General features: G+C 44.1%; 1 protein-coding gene across 4 annotated transcripts in view; it reads right to left on the bottom strand.

Moving 5' to 3' along the window:
* The window catches only part of DENND2B (DENN domain containing 2B), a 179,814-nt gene that overhangs the window by 53,327 nt on the left and 105,840 nt on the right, over positions 1-20,647 (bottom strand). For all 4 annotated transcript variants that reach the window (XM_066366231.1, XM_066366233.1, XM_066366223.1 and 1 more), the window contains one exon: positions 5,899-6,003. In XM_066366231.1, coding sequence (XP_066222328.1) covers positions 5,899-5,978 — 80 coding nt within the window. In that variant the 5' untranslated portion in view covers positions 5,979-6,003. The remainder of the gene's footprint in view (positions 1-5,898; positions 6,004-20,647) is intronic.

The raw sequence follows: 20,647 nt of genomic DNA, 5'->3' as shown, positions 1-20,647 counted from the left end.
AAACCTGCACATGTGAGTTGACATTATGGTCCCACTGTCAATTAGCTCTGTGGGCTTTAGCTTCCGCATATGTAACAGTAAGTAACTGAGCCAAAAGAATCCCAAGATTCCCCTCCAACTCTAAGAATCCAAAAGAATATGAGCTGTGCCTGCAAGGAGCTCCAATGAGAAGGGAAAGGAGTCCCACACAAAGGTCCACCCTGTGAGGGACTATTTGATTAAGTGCCATTGGAGGCTTCAGACAGAGGGTTCTGAGAGTGAATACGGAGGGGAGAGGATTCCTTCTTAGTTGGGAGGTCAAGGAAAGCACTGGGAGGGAAATGACTAACATTTTTTTTTTTGCATCCAGGCTGGCAGAAATGTAAGGTTTGCATTAGAGAGCAGTAAGATAAGGGTAGAAAGAAAGCCTTACAAGCCAGGCCAAATTTGACCTTATCATAGATGACAGTAGTGTTTAAGCAGGGAGATTCCAGCAATGTGTATAGGGAGGGGAACACAGTGGCACAGGAAAATAAGTAAATACATAAATAACAGCAGGATCAAGCAAGCTAGCCTTAAGTTCTTCCTCCATTAGCTTTGTATCATTTGTTCTAAGAAGCTGACCTCCCAGCCATCTAGCTAACTGGTCAACAAATCATTACTGTTTTCTACACATTAGGCATTCCTCCAGGCTCAGCATAGAGGGAAAGAAATCAGTCTAAGTCTTTGACCCCGACAAGTCTACATGGTTACAGGCGCCTAGGTTTCCCACACACAGTACTGACAGCCTATGTTTCCAGGGCGCAAGACCCAGCAGTTCCACCATGAAGAAGCCATAGAGGAAATCAGCAGGCACGACACATCTACTGAGAGCAGCCTTTCCTGCCTGCCAGGTCTTACAGCACGTGTGAAGTCTCCTGGGAGCAACAGGGGGCAACCTTCACACCATCTAGGAGGCTGAATTAGCTCTAAGCCTAACTCCTCCTTGTTTGCAAGTCCACCAAGCTGCACCCCAGCTCATCAACACCAATGTCCTGAAGCCTGACCTCTCGGATCCCCCCCCACACACACCCAGAATTGGTTGCAACCAAATCTGAGCTGGAGTAGGAACAGCCCGTGGGGGAGGGTGTAGCTGGCAACTAAGGGTGAAGCCTCATCAACAAAGAGAATGGGGAATCTACTCCAGGAGACCAAAGCACAGCACTGAACACTTTGCTGGTCAAATGAAAAGGCTTAGATTTCCTCCTCCGGCATATAAAGCTTGCCAAATTAAGACTGGGATGCAAAGAAAAAGGAAGAATATAAATTAGCAAAACACCCGTAAAAATCTAATCATGGAATGGAATTCAGGATCTTTAACCCAAACTGGCTTAATGGTAGCACCAGGTGAAGGCTTATTCAAATCAAGGAAACAGCCTTGCTAATATATATCTTGACATTTTCACAGGGTCTCGTCAGCCCTGCCCCACCAGTTTCCCAGGCCCCAGAGTACACCTCGTCTCTGAATCTAATATAAATGCCTGTTAGTACACCGGCTTCCTCTGCCTCCACGTGGATGATGGGGAGGTCCCCCAGGCAGCCAGGGAGTTAGAGACCCAGCTTTTCCAAGCCCTAGGACCCCTGCACTCCCCAGCCAGCTTCTGTCGGTCACACCAGGGAGTCTCTTCCCACTGGGCCTCCTGGCCTGGCAATGATAAGAGGGCCCCGGTTACTGCTAGACTAAGAAACTGAAGGGCCAAGGTCATCAATCTAAGTTATAACTGCCTTGAAGAAAGAGATCGGATCATCCTTCTTCACCCCCCACTGCCCACCACAGAGCACCTAGGAGGAGAGCCCTCAGGGTTCACTGACAATGACTTCCTGAGCGAACTGGTGACTTACTGCTTGTTGGGCAGATAAAATGTATTATGCTCACTTTGTTAAAGATGGCGTTACCCAGGTGATATTAATGTGTGTCTCTGGGCAGGCAGTATCGTTGAGCCTGGGGCTTGGTTTTGGGATTAAGCCTTTCCCACCCTTTTTGATGTGGGGTGGTACAATCCAATCATGCCTCGGAGAAGTGACTTTGTATTAGAGACTTCCCTACTTTGTATATTGGATTAGAGGTTGTGAAGCTACAGTATAAAGTGGGGGTAGAACGAGAGTTTACGCTCTTGGTTCCTGAGGTTAGCATGAGAGAGCGGAGAGAGTAGAGCCAGCAGCGGAAGGAGGCCATGTGGAGGAGGCCAGGAAAAGCAGCCAAGATGGCGGAGAGCTGAGTGAGATGCCAGTTTGTGTAGAGTTTGTATCTGGGATAAGGAAGGCTATGGGGAACTGAGGAGAAGAAGGCTGGTGAGCTAGAAACCTTTGATTCTAGGAAACTCGGATAAGTCAGTGGCTTTGTGAGCACTGAGTGTGACTGGGTTTTGGAGCCCAGTGTATGTTTTTACTTGCCCGCCGGGTGCAAGGTAGGATTAAAGGCTATGGCCCATCAGTTTTTGGCTCCATGGTTTCTTTACCGACTGTCCGAATCCAATGCGAACCTGCATGGGCCGGGCTGCTGTGATAGTGGCCCTGGCCGTGCCTGCTGGCTTTACACTGCCCTATATTCAGCCCCAAGAACACCCCCCCAGAGGTGGCTGGGGGTGAAGGCAGCCAGAGAAGCCACCGGATGACAATTTCAAAATGACATCTACAGTCCAGCGGCAGCCTCTGAGAAAACGGTGTAGCTAGCCACAGAGGCCCGTGACTCCATGCCACAAGCCTGGTGTTGGGCAGATAAAATGTATTATGCTCACTTTGTTAAAGATGACGCTGCCCATGTGGAGGCCGTTGCCCAGGTGATATTAATGTGTGTTGAGAATCCTTGTAGCCTGGGGCTTGGTTTGGGGATTAAGCCTTTCCCACCCTTTTTGATGTGGGGCGGTACAATCCAATCATGCCTCAGAGAAGTGACTTTGTATTAGCGACTTCCCTGTTTTGTATATTGGATTAAAGGTTTGGATTTCTACACTATAAAATGGGGGCAGAATGGGAGCTTGCTCTCTTGGTTTCTGAGATTATCATTAGAGGAGAGAGCAGAGGGAGCAGAGCAGAGAGCAGAAAGAAGCCATGTGGCCAGGAGAAGCAGCCAAGATGGCGGAGTGCTGAGTGAGATGCCAGTTTGTGTAGAGTTTGTATCTGGGATAAGGAAGGAGATGGGGAACTGAGGAGAATAAGGCTGGTGAGCTAGAAACCTTTGATTCTAGGAAACTCGGATAAATCAGTGGCTTTGTGAGCACTGAATGTGAGTGGGTTTTAGAGCCCAGTGTGTGTTTTTACTTGCCCGCCGGGTGCAAGCTAGAATTAAAGAAAATGGCCTATCAGTTTTTGGCTCCATTGTTTCTTTACCGACTGTCCAAATCCAATGCGAACCTGCATGGGCCAGGCAGCTGTGCTGGTGGCCCTGGTCCTGTCTACTGGCTTTACACCCGGGAAAGGGGGGAGGGGGGTAAAGAAGAGGAAATGTGGCAGGAAGGAAGGAAGGAAGGAAGGAAAGGAAGGGAAGACTTAGAAGGAAAGCTGGAAAAATGCTTTTTTTTAGGCCCATCAGAGATGTAGCTATTTACAAACACCATCCATCTTGTCATGATGGCAGGCGCAGTGGCAAACTAAAGAAAGAACAATTTTTAAAAACGTTTAAAACACATAGATACATAGTCCAAATGGAACTGGGAAACCATCAGCAGTGGCAGTGTGGGCAGAGGGCACGGTGTGCTTATTGGTCTTATTGCCACAGAGTGGATATTCAATTTCTTTGTCTAAGTGCCAAGCTTAAGTACCTAAGGTACCTAATAAGTCAGAACCTACCAACCTCTGTTCATTTGGTTGGCACAGTCCATCCAGACTGTTTCAACTGGGACCAAAACCCTTCTTGTGTGGTATAAGAAACTCGTCCTGCCTCATTTATGCCAGTGACTCCCCAGCGGCTATGTCCTACCCCCCATTTCTACCAACCACATCCAGACTCCAGCCCTGAATGAATCAAACAGATGTGGCAGCCCACCACCTCTGGCCAGACCTGGGGGTGCTACACCGACTGGGTCAGCCTGGCACTGCAAAGCCCAGACATCCAGGAAGGAAAAGCCATGCCTCAACTTAGGTTGAGCATCCTTCTCATAGCTAGTGATCCATTCTACTAGCTGAGGTATCCAAAGTCAAATCTGTCCACCCAAGATTCAGTAGGAGGGGCTTCGAAAGGTACATGAATTTAATAAATGAGCCTGGAGGTTCTCCTGGACATCAGCATCCAGCTCTGGCCAGGACCTGAGAAGCCCTGGTGAGAGCTGGGCATTACCTGCCAGCTCTGGGAGCTTTTGTCCCACCACAGGGAGGAAGCTAACCTGTATGGGGGGCTTCATGCCAGACATTTGGCTAAGCACTGACATGTATTATACCAGTAAGTCCTCACAGCAACTCTGTGATGTAAGTACTGTTTTATTTTACAGACGAGTAAATCAAGACTTTAGAGGGCATAAGAAAACACCGTGAGATCTCACTGTTTGGTAAGGAGTTAAAGCTTGGGTTTATTTTTTTTTATATATAATTTTTTTTTTTTATATAGACAGAGCGAGAGTCAGAGAGAGGGATAGATAGGGACAGACAGACTGGAACACAGAGAGATGAGAAGCATCAATTATCAGTTTTTCGTTGTGGCACTTCAGTTGTCCATTGATTGCTTTCTCATATGTACCTTGACCAGGGGGCTACAGCAGACTGAGTAACCCCTTGCTCAAGCCAGCAACCTTGGGTCCAAGCTGGTGAGCTTTGCTCAAACTAGATGAACCCACGCTCAAGCTGGTGACCTTGGGGTCTTGAACCTGGGTCCTCCGCATCCCAGTATGATGCTCTATCCACTGCGCCACTGCTTTGTCAGGCTAAAGCTTGGGTTTAAAGACAATCCTATTGGCCCTGGCAGGTTGGCTCAGTGGTAGAGCATTGGCCCAGCATATGGAAGTCCCAGGTTCAATTCCCAGCCAGTGCACAAGGAGAAGCACCCATCTGCTTCTCCATCCTTCCCCCTTTCCTTCCTCTCTGTCTCTCTCTTCCCCTCCCACAGCCAAGGCTCCATTGTACCAAAGTTGACCTGGGCGCTGAGGATGGCTCCATGGCCTCACTTCAGGTGCTAGAATGGCTCCAGTTGCAACGGAGCAACACCCCAGATGGGCAGAGCATTGTCCCCTAGTGGGCATGCTGGGTGGATCCCGGTTGGGCACATGTGGGAGTCTGTCTCTCTGCCTCCCCATTTCCAACTTCAGAAAAATACAAAAAATAAAAATAAAAGACAATCCTACAAATCCAAAATTGTGGTTTTTCTGTGGTCCAACACTCCCACTGTTAAAAAGAAGACAAAACCAGCAAAGTGGATTATAGGTTATGCTGACTAAAATTCCCAATGCTGCTATGTTTGCAGCCCAGCTGAAATTCTTGTAGCCCTAGACTTCTGCATGGAACTTGTATTAATGTGCATAACTGCTTTTCCACCCCCATCCCCAGTGTGGTCAGCCTCCCTCACCATAGCACTGCCTAGCTCAGGGCATTCCCCGAAACTGTCCCCATCTTGGAGGAAAGATACATCCAGAACACCAGCTGCTTCTTGCTGGCTCCACTGCTGAAGTTCCAGGCTCCTCCAACAGCACAGGGCAAAGTTTGTTTTATGATCCCAGTCTGCTCTCGCCTGTGGAGACTTACAGAACTAGAAAATGGTATGTAGAGTCGAGACAACTTTTGCTTTGTGGTCAACATGACCTGAGCCCAGATTATTTAGCTGGATGACTGTCAGTCATGATGATAATCACTCACATTTTGGCAGAGATCCTACCAAGGACCCAGGCCATTTGGCTGTCCCTGGATGACACCCTCCAGTGAGCCCCATTCCCCAAGCAGTGCTCCCGGACTTACCTGCTCAGAGTCCCCCGAGGGGCCTTAGTGTCTCCAGCTCCGTGGGTGATGCTGGAATTCTTGTTGGCAGTCATGGTCATTTCGGCTGTCTGCAAACGCAGAGCCCTGCAAAGACAAGGCCTGTAAGCCAAGTTTCCATAGGCATCCAGAAGCACCTCAAATATTTCCAGATGACCTCCAAAACTGCCAACAGGGTTTCTGTGGCGGGTGGCAGGAACCACTTTCCCACATATATTTAATTCCACATGTTACAGCTTAAGAGCCTCAGAGGACCCTAATCTGGGTTGAGAAGAGAGTCCATGAGCAAACAGCTAACATATCTGTTCACAGAAAAATGATAAGAAAAAACAAAAACAGAAAAAACAACTCCATCTCCATCCTACCTCTTCCCATTTAAGTTAAGAGTTTTCCAAATTCCTAGCATGCCATACAGCCTTTATAAATTTTGCCATATTTGTCTACCTCCTGAACAACTCCTATTCAAAACATTTCCCTGAATGAACTGGAAACTGACTTGCTCCTCTTAAAATGTTCTAAATAATTAATTATTTATACAACAAAGATTTATAGAGTGTCCATGTCCTTGTCCCTGCCATCCAGTCAAAGAATGAAACAAAGTCTCTGACCTCACACAGCTGACCTGTACCCTAGACGGGAGGAACAGACAATAAGCATGCACCTGTCACAGGTGTCTGATACATAAGCGCACGTTTGTACAGAATATGGATGGTGATAAGTGGTATGAAGAAAAACAATGAAGCAAGATTAGAGGGAGAATGAAAAAGGTCTGTTATTTTATTTGTTTTTGTTTTTTTTGTTTTTGTTTTTTTTGTACTTTTCTGAAGTCGGAAACGGGGAGAGACAGACAGACTCCCGCATGCGCCCGACCGGGATCCACCCGGCACGCCCACCAGGGGCGACGCTCTGCCCACCAGAGGGCGACGCTCTACCCCTCCGTGGCGTCGCTCTGCCGTGACCAGAGCCACTCTAGCGCCTGGGGCAGAGGCCAAGGAGCCATCCCCAGCGCCCAGGCCATCTTTGCTCCAACGGAGCCTTGGCTGCGGGAGGGGAAGAGAGAGACAGAGAGGAAGGAGGGGGTGGGGGTGGAGAAGCAAATGGGTGCTTTTCCTATGTGCCCTGGCCGGGAATTGAACCCGGGTCCCCCGCATGCCAGGCCGACGCTCCACCGCTGAGCCAACCGGCCAGGGCCAAGGTCTGTTATTTTAAATAGGATGTTCAGGGAAGAACATTCTGATAAAGTGACTTTGGAGCTAATACCACAAAATTAGAAGCTATCATATTTTTTTCTAATACTAATTAGAATAAAATTAACATATCTTTAGATATTTAAGTACTTACAAAATAAAAAATGCCACTTCATGTACCATATATAGTTAGCGAATATATTTAGGGTACATTATTTTATGCTAAAATAATGAAAGGAAGAAAACGGTTAAAATTTAAGGGTCCATCCAGACTGCAAAGAAAGAAGTAAAATTAATTATTCTTATTTGCAGATGGAATGATCTTGGATGTAGAAAATTCTAAGGATTCCACTAGAGAACTTCTTTTTATGTATGCTTAAGAATTTTGTACTTTTTATTTTGAATGATTCTTCAACAAATGATTGCAAAGAAAAGAAAATACTTTAAAGGTTTTACCATGAAACTTTCTAAATTTCTATAGCATACAAGAAACTTCAGGTTCACTAATAAAACTCTTGAAATAATATATAAAATCAGCAAGTTTGCAAGACATACAGTAATATTTTTAAAAATTGGCTCTGGCAAGTTGACTCTGTGGTAGAGCATGAGCCCTGTGTGTGGATGTCCCAGGTTCAGTTCTCCATCAGGGCACACAGGAAAAGCAACCATCTGCTTCTTCCCTCCTCCCCTCTCTCTTCTCTCTCACTTTGTCTCTCTCTCCCTCTCTCTCCCCCGGCCATAGCTCAGTGGTTCCAGTGCATCACCCTGGGGCGCTAAGTGTGGTTCCGTGTAGCCTCCAGCCTCAGGCACTAAAAATAGCTGGGTTGTAAACATAATTTCCCAGATAGGCAGAGCACTGGGGCTGCCAGGTAGATCCTGCTCAGGGTGCATGCAGGAGTCTATCTCCCATCCTTTCAATTAGAAAAGAAGAAAAAAAAATCAGTTTTAATTCTACACACTAGCAGTGAACAACAGGAAAATAAACATCAAAAAAAAAAATTCTGGCTTGACTGGTGGTGGCACAGTGGATGGAGTGCTGACCTGAGATGCTGAGGTCCCAGGTTCAAAACCCCAAAGCTTCAGCACAGGCTCACCAGCTTCAGTGCAGGGTTGCTGGCTTGAGCATGGGATCATCAACATGATCTCATGGTTGCTGGCTTGAAGGCCAAGGTTGCTGGCTTGAACAAGGGGCCACTGGCTCAGCTGGAATGCCCCCCTCCCAGTCCAGGAACATATGACAAGCAATCAATGAACAACTAAAAGTGTGCCACAACTACAAGTTGATGTTTCTCATCTCTCTCCTTTCCTGTCTCTCTCTCTCTCTCTCTCTCTCTCTCTCTCTGTCTTGAAAAAAAAAAAAGGAAACGAAAAGAAAAGAAAGAAAGGAAAGGAAAGGAAAAAGGAAAAAGAAAAAAAGAAAGAAAGGAAAGGAAAGGAAAAGAATTCTATTAATAGCACCAAAAAGAATAAAATACTTAGGAATATATTTAACAAAAGAAGTGTAACACTTGTACACTACAAACTACAAAACATCACTGAAATAACACATAAATAAATAGAAATACATCCCAGCCTGTCCTGTGGTGGCACAGTGGATAAAGCGTCAACCTGGAACACTGAGGTCGCCAGCTCAAAACCCCGGTGCTTGCTGTGTCAAGGCACACACAGGAAGCAACTACTACTATTAGTTGATGCTTTCCGCTTCTCTCCCCTCTTTCTCTCCCCCTCTCTAAATATCAATAAATAAAATCTAAAAAAATAAAAAAGACATCCCATCATTCATGAATCAGTAAACTCAAAATTGTTAAGATGGTAATCACCAAAATGATCTAAAGATTGAGCAGAATACTCATCAATTGCAGAAAACTGACCAGATAATCCTAAAATTTCACGGCAATGTAAGGGAACCAGAGCCGCCAAAACAATTTCAAAACATACTATAAAGTCACAGCAATTCAGATAGTGTGTATATCCAGACAGAAAATTAACAAAGAAACAGTGGCCTTAAATGATACACTAGATCAACTGGATTTAATTGATATCTTCAGAACATTTCACCCCCAAAGCAGCAGAATATACATTCTTTTTCAAGTGTTCATGGTACATTTTCTAGGATAGACCACATGTTAAAACACAAAACAAATTTCAATAAATTTAAGACTGAAATTGTATCAAGCATCTTCTCTGATCACAATGGCTTGACTCTAGATATCAACTACAATAGAAAGACTGAAAAACCTTCAAACACTTGTAGGCTAAGTAGCAGGTTATTAAATAACAAATGTGTTTACAATAAGATCAAGGAAGAAATAAAAAATTGCCTTGAAACAAATGAAAATGAACATACAATACAACAACCCAATATCTATGGGACACAGCAATTCCTATTAAAATACCAGTGTTGTACTTCACAAACCTAGAATAAAATATTCCAAAAATTTATATGGAACCAAAAAAAAAAAAAAACCTGAACAGCTAGCTCAGCAATCTTGAAAATGAAGAACAAAGTGAGAGGTATCACACTTCCTGATATCAAGTTATACTACTAGGCCATTATAATCAAAACAGCTTGGTATGTACTGGCATAAAAACAGGCATATAGATCAATGGAACAGAACAGAGAACCCAGAAATAAACCCACACCTTTATGGACAATTGATATTTGACAAAGGAGGTAAGAGCATACAATGGAGTAAGAACAGTCTCTTTAATAAATGGTGTTGGGAAAATTGGACAGGTACATGAAAAAAAATGAAACTAGACCACCAATTTACACCATTCACAAAAACAAACAAAATGAATAAAAGACTTAAATGTAAATCGCGAAACCTTAAAAATCTTGGAAGAAAACATAGTCAATAATCACTCCGATATCTTTTGTAGCAATATTTTTGCCAATATATCTCCACAGGCAAGTGAAATAAAGAACAAAATAAACAAATGAGACTATATTCAACTATTGTAAAAAGCTTTTTTGCACAGCAAAAGACACCATAACAAAATAAAAAGACAACGCATACAATGGGAGAACATATTTGCTGATACGTCTGATAAGGGGTTAATAACTAAAATTTATAAATAACTTCTAAAACTCAACACCAGGAAGATAAACAATCCAATTAAATAATGGACAAACAACCTGAATAGACACTTCTCCAAAGAGGACATACAGATGGCCAATAGGCATATGAAAAAATGTTCAATGTCACTAATCATGAGAAATACAAACTGAAACGACAATGAGATACCACCTCACACCTGTCAGAACGGCTCCCATTAACAAATAAACACACAACAAGTACTGCGAGGGTGTGGAGAAAATAGAACCCTCCTGCACTGCTGGTGGGAATGCAGACTTGTGCAGCCACTGTGGAAAACAGTGTGGCATTTCCTCAAAATATTAAAAATGGAACTGCCTTTTGATCTAGCTTTCCCACTTTTAGGAATATATCCTAAGAATCCCAAAACACTAATTCAAAAGAAGATATGCACTCCCGTGTTTATTACATCATTATTTACAACAGCCAAGATTTGGAAACAGTCCAAGTATCCATCAGTGGATGAGTGGATAAAAAAGCTGTAGTACATATACACAATGGAATACTATGCAGCTGTGAAAAAGAAGGAAATCTTACCTTTTGCGAATGGATGGATGGACCTGGAGATTATTATGCTAAGTGAAATAAGCCAGGCAGAGAAAGACAAATATCATATGATCTCACTTACATGCAAGAATCTAACGAACATGGTGAACTGAGGAACGGAATAGAGGCAGAGGCGGAGTCACGGGGACAGCTGTCAGAGGGAAGGGGGATGAGGGGATAGGATCAGAGAAGGTGAAGGGATTAGTGAAATATATATATATATATATAAAACACATAGATACTGATAACAGGACAGCAGATCCCAGAGGGAAGGGGGGAGGGAGTCAGGGGAGAGGGATAAAGGGGATATAATGGGAGGCATGTTGTTGAAGGGGTGGGGTGAGGATGTTACATTGAGTGGGACACTTGAATCCATTTAACACAATAAATTTAAAAATTTAATTAAAATAAATAAATAAGAAAAAGATAGTGTGATAGGTATAAAAGACTAGAAATAGAGATCAATGAAATAGAATTGAGAGTCCAGAAATAAACCCATACATTAATGGTCAACTGATTTCAACAAAGATGCTAAGACAATTTAACCAGGAAAGAAATCTCTCAACAAATGGTGGTAAGATAACTGAATATTCATATGTGCAAGAATAAAGTAGGAGCCCTGGCCAGATAGCTTGGCCCGTTAGAGCAATGTCCCAGTATGCAAAGGTGGTAGATTCAATCCTCAGTCAGGGCACATACAGGGACTGATCAATGTTTCTGTCTCTCTCTTTTTCTCCCTATCTCTCTCTCTAAAATCAATAAGTAAGTTAAAAAATAATAAAGTAGGATGCTTACCTCACACTACGCAAAAAAAAATTGGGTAAAAAATGGATCATAGACTTAACTGTGAGAATTAAACTACAAAAGCAAAGCCTAAAAGAAAATATTGAGGTAAATCTTGTTTCTTCTTCGCTATGATACCAAAAATATAAGCAACAACAATAAAAAAGACATAAAATGTATTATGTCAAAATAAAAAACTTTTGTTATATTAAAAAATACTGCCAAGGCAGTAAAAAGACACCCACAGAATGGGAGAAATTATTTGCAGGTCATATATCTGCTCTAGAACTTGTATCTAGAACATATAAATAACCCTCACAACTCAATAATAGAAAGACAAATAACCCAGTTAAAAAGCAGAGAATGGATTTAAATAGATATTTCTCCAAAGAAATAAAATTAGCCAATAAGCATGTGAAACAATGTTCAACATCACTGGTCATTAGGGCAATATAAATCAGAACCACAATGAGGTATTACTTCACATGCACTAGGATGACTATACTAAAAAAGACAGCTAAAAACAAGTACTAGCCTGACCTGTGGTGGCACAGTGGATAAAGCATCAACCTGGAAACACTAAGGTTGCCAGTTCAAAACCCTGGGCTTGCCTGGTCAAGGCACATATGGAAGTTGATGCTTTCTGCTCCTCCCCCCTTCTCTCTCTCTCTCTCCCCCCCCCCTCTATAATGAATAAATAAAATCTTAAAAAAAAAAAACAAGTACTAGTGAAGCTGTGGAGAAACTGGAACTTTTATTCAAAATGTGCAGCCATTTCAGAAATTCCTCAAAAAATTATCCACAGCATTACCATATGACACATCACCATCTACTCCTGGGTATATATCTGAGAAAAGTGAAAACATTATGTCCACACAAACACTTGTGCACACAAATGTTCATAATACCATTATTCATAATAGTCAGAAAGCGGAAACAACCTAATGTTCACCAGTGGATGAATGCATAAACAAAATGTGGTGTACACATACAATGGAATATTATTTAGAAACAAAAGGAATGAAGTACATTGATGCATTACACATTCTAACAACATGAATAACCCCTGATGCCATTTTTTGAAATGTCCAGAATAGGGCAAATCTACAGAGACAGAAAGTAAGTCAGTAGTTGCTGAGGGCTGGGATGAAGGGAGAAGAATGGGGAAAAGACTAAAGGAGTATAGGGTTGTTGTTTTTGGGGAGGGGGAATAAAAAAAGTTCTGGAATTAGATAATAGTAATGGTTGCTTGCACACATCTGTGAATATATTAAAAACAATTGAATTATATACTTTATGTGAGTGAATTTTATGGCAGGTGAATATCTCAATGTAGATATTAAAATAGAACAAGGGCAAAAAGAATTTTTTTCAGGGCCTTGGAGAGTGGGTGTGGGACAACCACTGTGAATGTGCCCTCAGCCTGGGCTAGCACCACCTTCACAGAAGCTGAACAATTCAGGAACAGTAGTTCTCTCACTCTGATTGGCATTCTCGTCACATGGTCCAAAATCAAGTATATTTGGATATGGACGTTAAATATATTTATTTATAACCACTAATGACCTTAATCTAGTTATTATAGAGGTCATCTATTTATTTACCATGGTGCAAATATGTGATTGGTCTTGATGATAAAAATAATCAAGTCCTAATTCTTTGTATCATTTATACTTCTTTCCTAATTTCAACATGAACTGCATTACCTCTAATTTCTCTAACTTCCTGGAAGCTGCCAGGGATGGGGTCTCGGTGAGGGTGGTGAAGGAGGTGAAAAGGGAGGAAGCAGCCAGCAGGCCCAGCATGATTACCTGGTGGTGATAGCAATGAAACATCCCTCCAAGGTGAAGACTACAGATGCTTTAAGAAGAAGGAAACCAACTCCGAGCTTCACTTTTATCTTTCATAGAGTGGAAAAAAGTCATCCCTACAGTATAATGTTAGAGAGAGGAAAAGGAGGAGTCAGTCTCACCATCGGGCATCTGTGCGCACTGGCTCTGGTGAGATACTCTTTAGTTGCACCAGTCCAGTGCAAGTTAAGTGCTTGGCATGTGGCTGTGTCTAACAGAGAGAAAGGAGAGAAGTGGGGCCTCTGGAGGCTTTCTCAGCCCAGTTTTCAGGGCCCTCGGGGAACACAGCGTTTACAAGGAATCAATTTGCTGAGTATAAGCTTTCAACTGTGCCCATGGTAACAATGGTTGCAATGACAGTGTAACCCATCAAAACAACATTGGACATGCTCTAGCAGCTCCAGGGCCAGCCCCCAGGGAAAGGGCAGAAAACTTGTGAAAAGATGGAAAACTGAAGTATCTTTCTTTTTTCTTTTTTCTTGTGACAGAGACAGAGATGGAGACAGATAGGAAAGAAGAAAAATGAGAAGCATCAATTTTGTGTTGCAGCACCCTAGTTGTTCATTGACTGCTTTCTCATATGTGCCTTGACTGCGGGGCTACAGCAGAGCGAGTGACCCTTTGCTCAAGCCAGCGACCTTGGGCTCAAGCTGGTGAGCCTTGCTCAAACCAGATGAGTCCACAGTCAAGCCGGCGACCTTGGGGTTTCGAACCTGGGTCCTCCATGTCCCAGTCCGCCGCTCTATCCACTGCACCACCACCTGGTCAGGCTCGAAAACCAAAATATCTTAAAAGAGCATGATAAAAACTATATTCTCTTTCCGTGAATTCCCAGTGTAAGGAGGGTGGACCCACTACTCTGAAATGCTGTTATGTGGTTGAATACAAGAACAGAACCAACTTAGTAATAAGGAAGACTGTAGATGAGTCAGATATTTGCTTGGACCAAGAAGAATATGCTGTGAAGATGTAACCAAGAGAGGACTGAACCAAAATTGCTACCAGGCCCATGGCAGGGAAACCTTGGTCACACTTCTTCAAGAGCATAGCTGTTATTTTCAGATGTGGCCTAGGAGTTAAGTCAGGCACTGCTAAGAACTCCAAAGGCCCCATTAAGTTAGAAAAACAGATGAAAAATATCTTCTTCTCACAGTCCTCCTTCCCACCTGCTCTCTCTAGGCCAGATCTGTCTGGGTTAGGGAATAATCTAGGGAGCTGAGGAACAGAGGACCTGGCTAGCCCTTTAAAACCTGAGCATTCTGCATGGCTGACTTCCTAGTGGACACTGCTTCTTCCAGGACCTTAAGAGCAATCCCAGGCTCTCATCTACACTTTCAGTCAAACACCTTGGCTAGTCAGGCTGCAAGGAGAGCAGCTTTGCCACTGGAAATGGAGGCAGAGAAATATGAGGCTGTTTTGCTAGTTCTCAGGCCCATCAATGACAAAGGCTAGACAGAAATGGCATGTTTGGAAAAATGGAATTGTTGAATTATCATCTACTACCAATCACGAGTTGCTTCAAACTCCAGCTCTGACAAATTTTAAACCAGGGGTCCCCAAACTTTTTACACAGGGGACCAGTTCACTGTCTCTCAGACTGTTGGAGGGCCGCCACATACAGTGCTCCTCTCACTGACCACCAATAAAAGAGGTGCCCCTTCCGGAAGTGTGACAGGGGGCCGGATAAATGGCCTCAGGGGGCCGCATGCAGCCCATGGGCCATAGTTTGGGGACGCCTTAAAATTTAAGCTATCTGAAGAGTTACAACCCAGAGAAAGAAACATAACAAGATTCCCCTAGAATTTTTCTACAAATTCTGCATTGAGACAAAGACACCAGTCCCAGACATCGAAGGTGTTATGGAAGCAGTACCTGACTTAGAGTTCAATAAGTCCAAACCTACCTCCATCAACTGCTACTTAAGTGACATTGCATAAGTGATCTTCAAATACTCAACTTTCTCACTATAAGAGCTATAATAAAAACATGACCTACCTCACATGATTGTTATGTTTGGCACACAGAAGCTTAATAGTAAGTAGTTTTTCTTCCATCTTATGCTTTTCTAGGTATTTGAAAAGCAACCTCTCCATTCACAAGCCTGAGTCATTTTTCAGACGTCCTGGCACTGCCATTCAATACGTTTACGCTATGCTATGCACTTGCAAGGTGCAACACCTAAAAATGGATGGACACAGTCCCTGCCCTAGAGGAGCTAAATGTAAAGGGAGAAAAGTCAAGTAAAAGATCAAGTAAAAAGAAGGCCTTCTAGCGAGGCAACATCTGAAGTAAGCCTTCACTTATTTGTTACCCACCATAATTGTACCTAAAGAAAAGCAAAGGCACATTTATTTATTATGAAATATGCTGCTAGATTTTTTTTTTAGATCTGTAGAATCTGAACAAATTTCTAGGGATACTGTGGGGTGGGTTGAAGAGTTCTGCTTGTGAATTGATACCCAAGGAGTTGTCACCCTCCCAAGTCCTCTACAGGGGTCCCCAAACTTTTTACACAGGGGGCCAGTTCACTGTCCCTCAGGCCATTGGAGGGCCGCCACATACAATGCTCTTCTCACTGACCACCAATGAAAGAGGTGCTCCTTCCAGAAGTGCGGCAGGGGGCTAGATAAATGGCCTCAGGGGGCCGCATGCGGCCCGCGGGCCGTAGTTTGGGGATGCCTGCATGTCTCAGGTTCTCACCCTGGCTGTCTAATATAATGATGAGGACTCAGAGCGCTAGGTAACCAACCTTTTTGTATGCATCCCCAGAAGAGTCAATTATGGTTCAGTTGGAATTTCCTATGGGGTTCCTGCATGTCATGAGGGATGATGCCTTGGACACCTCCACATAGATTCTTAGTTGCCTAAGAATACCCAAGATTCAAGCTGGAGGGAGGAAGTGTCCCTTATTTTCAGAGATGAACAAATTCAGGCTCTCATTTATCTAGCAAAAGGTTTTGTTTAGATCCACAGAAGGTAATTTCAATTGAAAAGCCAAAGTTAAAAACCAGCCATCCATTTTTCTCCTACTGTCCTAAATAATTTCAACCCTTAACCTTTAGCTCTGCCTCAACGATTTTAAAGAAAACAGTTCAGACAAAGCTGCTTACCTTAAAACAGGGAGTTCCAGAATTCCAACGAAAACTCACCCAAGTCAACCCGATGCAAAGTGAGGAGCTAGTGGGGCACAATGGGCCCCTGCTGGCACTTAGCATGGGTCCAGGTCTGGAAGGTGGTCTTGGGTGGGCTTCCCTGGAATCCTGCTGCACTACTACCACAATAAGACCATCTGAGTCACGGCAAGAGTATCCGAGTCACAGCACCGTAATGTCAGCAGTGAGAGGGCACAGGTGTTAGACCAGTGGAGTTGGTTCAGCAACCTCAGTACCTGAGTTCTGGCTAAGAAAGAATTCAAAGTCAAGACTCAAATTATAAGAGAAAGTTTATTTAGAAAGTCACAGAGGTAGAATAAGTGAGCTATAGAAGAAACGGGCTCAGGAAACAAGTTGCAGAGGCAAAAGAAGGGGCCTTTGGAGCTTAGAAGAAAGAAGGATAAAGGTATACATGCCTAGGGGGAATGAGGGACAGGAAAGGCTCAGGTGTACCCCCAAGAGGGAGCGCACCTAGATTCTTTATATAATTATAATGGCTGAAGTTATAAGCACTCTATGTGTATTAAATCATTCAATCCTTGTAACAACCTTATGAAGTAGGTTTTGTTATTCCTTACACATTACAGAGGAAACCAAAGTACAGAGCAGTTAAACAGCTCTCCCCAAGTCACAGAGCTAGAAAGTGCAAGGAATTTGAGCCCCTGTGGCCTGCACCCAGTACCTTAGCCATGAGCCAGGACCCTCTGTGGTCTCCAATCTTTTTCCAATTCCATTCTCACTATCTTTCAAGGTAGCAGATAATACAGACCCGTTTTTCCAATTAGGAAGTTTAGGTTCACAAAGATTGAATGACTAGCTGAAGATCACTCGTTTAGTGAAGAAAACAGAGCAAGAATGTGAACTCAGCTCTGCTTAATTCTACTACTTACTTTCCTGAAAATCAGTGAAGTACTTGTTAAAAATGCAGAGTCCTAGGCCCCACCTCCAACTCCTAAATGGAAATCTGTGTGGCTGGGGCCTAGGAGTTTGCATTTTCAGAAAGCACTTTAGGGCTAGTCTTCTATACCTGAGAATATGAAAACCTATGTCCTACAGTATGCTCTCAGAGGACTTGGAAAGTTATGAAGGGTCAGTGCCAACCAAGAGTTTGCCCAGCTGTGAGCAAATAAAATTGGACACTCAGTCCCCCTTCCTGCTGCCACCCCTCAGCTTCTTCTACCCTCAATGACAAAGGAGCAGGTGCCTCACTGGACAGATGACCACTGTCTCCTCTAAACAGTTTCCCCGGTCTTCAGTTGTACCCGGAGGTCTTTTATCTCAAAACAACTCCTCCTGCTGCCCGCCTCCAAGAGCTAATATCTGCTTTCCTCACTTTATTCCTGGGGATAAGAAACTTCATACCCAGAGACATAAACTGGTTGTTTGTAACAGAAAAAAAAGTCTTATTTGGCTTACCCTTTATTTGTAAAAACGTTTAATTGGTTGTCAAATATTTTTTAAATGAGTGTGTACAAAAAAAAATACAAATAAAAATTCAGATTTTAGTTTCTCTTGAAAAACCAGAAAATCTACCATCACTGTCTGCATTTTTATAGTACAAACATGGGTAAAAATAGGTTTAGTTGTTTGTGTGAAAAAAAACATCCGGGTTATGATTATTACAATAGCTTTATTAACTCCGTTTCACGTACTCAACAACTGCAAACTGACTTTTTCCCATGCCTGTATGGCCACAGTTGGCCAGACCTAGGAAGTGGCCCATTTAGATGCAGCAAGCTCTCTCCAATTTACCACTGTCCCTCCCCAGCCAACGCTGAGTCGCTCTGCCGCGACCAGAGTCACTTTAGCGCCTGGGGCAGAGGCCAAGGAGCCATCCCCAGTGCCCGGGCCATCTTTGCTCCAATGGAGCCTTGGCTGCGGGAGGGGAAGAGACAGAGAGGAAGGGAGGGGGGGGTGGAGAAGCAAATGGGCGCTTCTCCTATGTGCCCTGACCGGGAATCAAACCCAGGTCCCCCGCACGCCAGGCCGACGCTCTACTGCTGAGCCAACCGGCCAGGGCCAGAATAAACCTTCTTATCCTAGAGCAAAACACTGTTGCCCCCTGTTTAAATGACATTTCTAAATGTGTATTTGGTACTTTTCTGCAGGCTTTACTGTGGACATGACAGTATGCCTTGCCCCTGAAGAAGGAGACACTGGAACCCTCTGAGTGATGAGGACCAGATGCAGGCACTTGGCGCGGGGCCGCCCATCCCACCGGGGCTGCAGAAAAGGCCGTTGCGTTGTGAGCACACTGCCGGGCATTCTGCTCTCCCCGTCCAGGTACGAAGTCAAGACACCTGAAGGAAGAAACCTCAAAACCACAGGAGAGGATTTCTGCCGACAACTACATTTCACTAATTTCTTAAGCAATCTCTCATGTGGAAGTAATAGCTTGGGAAACAGCCCAAATGGAAGGAAGAAAAAAGTAGATAGGGAACTGAGCCGTGAGTGTGCCCTCACAGCCTGGTTACAGCCCACAGACTACAGCTGTGACCCGAAGCCAACCCTCCTACTCGCCCTGCCCAGGGAGCACCTACTCAGACCCTCCTGACTTTCTGACTGAGTCTCTCCCACAACCTCTCTTCATCCCTAGGCCCTCCCTGTTCAAAGAGATAAAGAACAGTCTGGCAGGTCACACACAGCAGGGCCTAGCTCTTCAATCAATATCTTCCTTCAAGTGCCTCAGCAACCAAGATTGACACTGTAAGCTTCAGGGAGGGTCGTCATTAGAATGAGTTCCTTTTAAGTACCCAAAACAGCTCTCCAAAGTCCGAGAGCTTGATTCTTCCTTTCTCTCCTGCAGGTGTCCCCTGACCAGGCTAAGGTGGGAAGGGCTTTGTTTCCCTTTCACAGCTCTGCCTGGACTAACAACTCCAGGCCTTGTGGTTACAGCTCACCTGCACAGTCTCTCTGTTCCCTGGCATTCCCAGGAAGTTCAGCCACCCCACTGGTCTCCTGACATCCTGGCACCGTCTGTCCCCACACGGCTGAGAAAGCTGTAGGGCAGTGCTGGCTAGATCTCCATTTTTTTAAATGTTTTTCTTTATTTATTTATTTATTTATTTACAGAGACAGAGAGAGAGTCAGAAAGAGGGATAGACAGGGACGGACAGAAACGGAGAGATGAGAAGCATCAATCATTAGTTTTTTGTTGCACATTGCAACATCTTAGTTGTTCATTGATTGCTTTCTCATGTGCCTTGACCGCGGGCCTTCAGCAGACTGAGTAACCTCTTGCTCAAGCCAGCAATCTTGGGTTGAAGCTGGTGAGCTTTTGCTCAAACCAGATGAGCCCGCGCTCAAGCTGGCTACCTTGGGGTCTCGAACCTGGGTCCTCTGCATCCCAATCGGACACTCTATCCACTGCACCACCACCTGGTCAGGCTAGATCTCCATTTTTTTAACAATCCTCCATACTCAGCAGAGTTCTGCCCACACACAAAAAAACAATGCTCACATAAATGTTAACTGACTTTTTATTTTTTTATTTTTAAATTTTATTTATTTATTTATTCATTGAGGAGGGGAACAGGAAGCATCAACTCTCACATGTGCCTTGACCAGGCAAGCCCAGGGTTTCGAACCAGCAACCTCAGCGTCCCAGGTAGACATTTTATCCACTGCGCCACCACAGGTCAGACTTAACTGACTTTTTAACTGATGACAAAAGAGGGCCCCAAGGAATCAGAGGCAAGGATGTCAAAGGGCCCTAGAAATCCTAGCACTGGCCATATCCCTTCAGGTGCATGCCTTCTTTTCTAAAAGTCAGTTACTACAAAATTAATGAAAGAGAGTTTTCCAATTGTAGCTGCCACCCAGTCGGATTGTCAATGGCAGGTCTACCCCCCCCACCCCCCCGCCACACACACACCCTTGGCCAATCTTGGTCTTCACAAGTGTCCCTGTTGTCTTCCAGGACCCTGATACAGTTAAGGTCTCACCTGACCACCCATGAGGAACGGCTGCTTCTGGAAGTCTGCCTTCATTTCATTTGTGTTGGGTTTCTCCTCCCTCATCCCTCTTTTCCTCCTCTCCTTTTCTGATTCATTTCTCACTGGTTTATCTGCCTACAACCTTGTCTTTGAGCCTAAAAACAAACAAGGCACTACAAG

Source organism: Saccopteryx leptura, chromosome 1 (genome assembly GCF_036850995.1).
Source record: "Saccopteryx leptura isolate mSacLep1 chromosome 1, mSacLep1_pri_phased_curated, whole genome shotgun sequence".
Classification (NCBI taxonomy): domain Eukaryota; kingdom Metazoa; phylum Chordata; class Mammalia; order Chiroptera; family Emballonuridae; genus Saccopteryx; species Saccopteryx leptura.
Note: the sequence above shows the minus strand (reverse complement) of the source record. Positions and strands in the feature narration are given on the sequence as shown.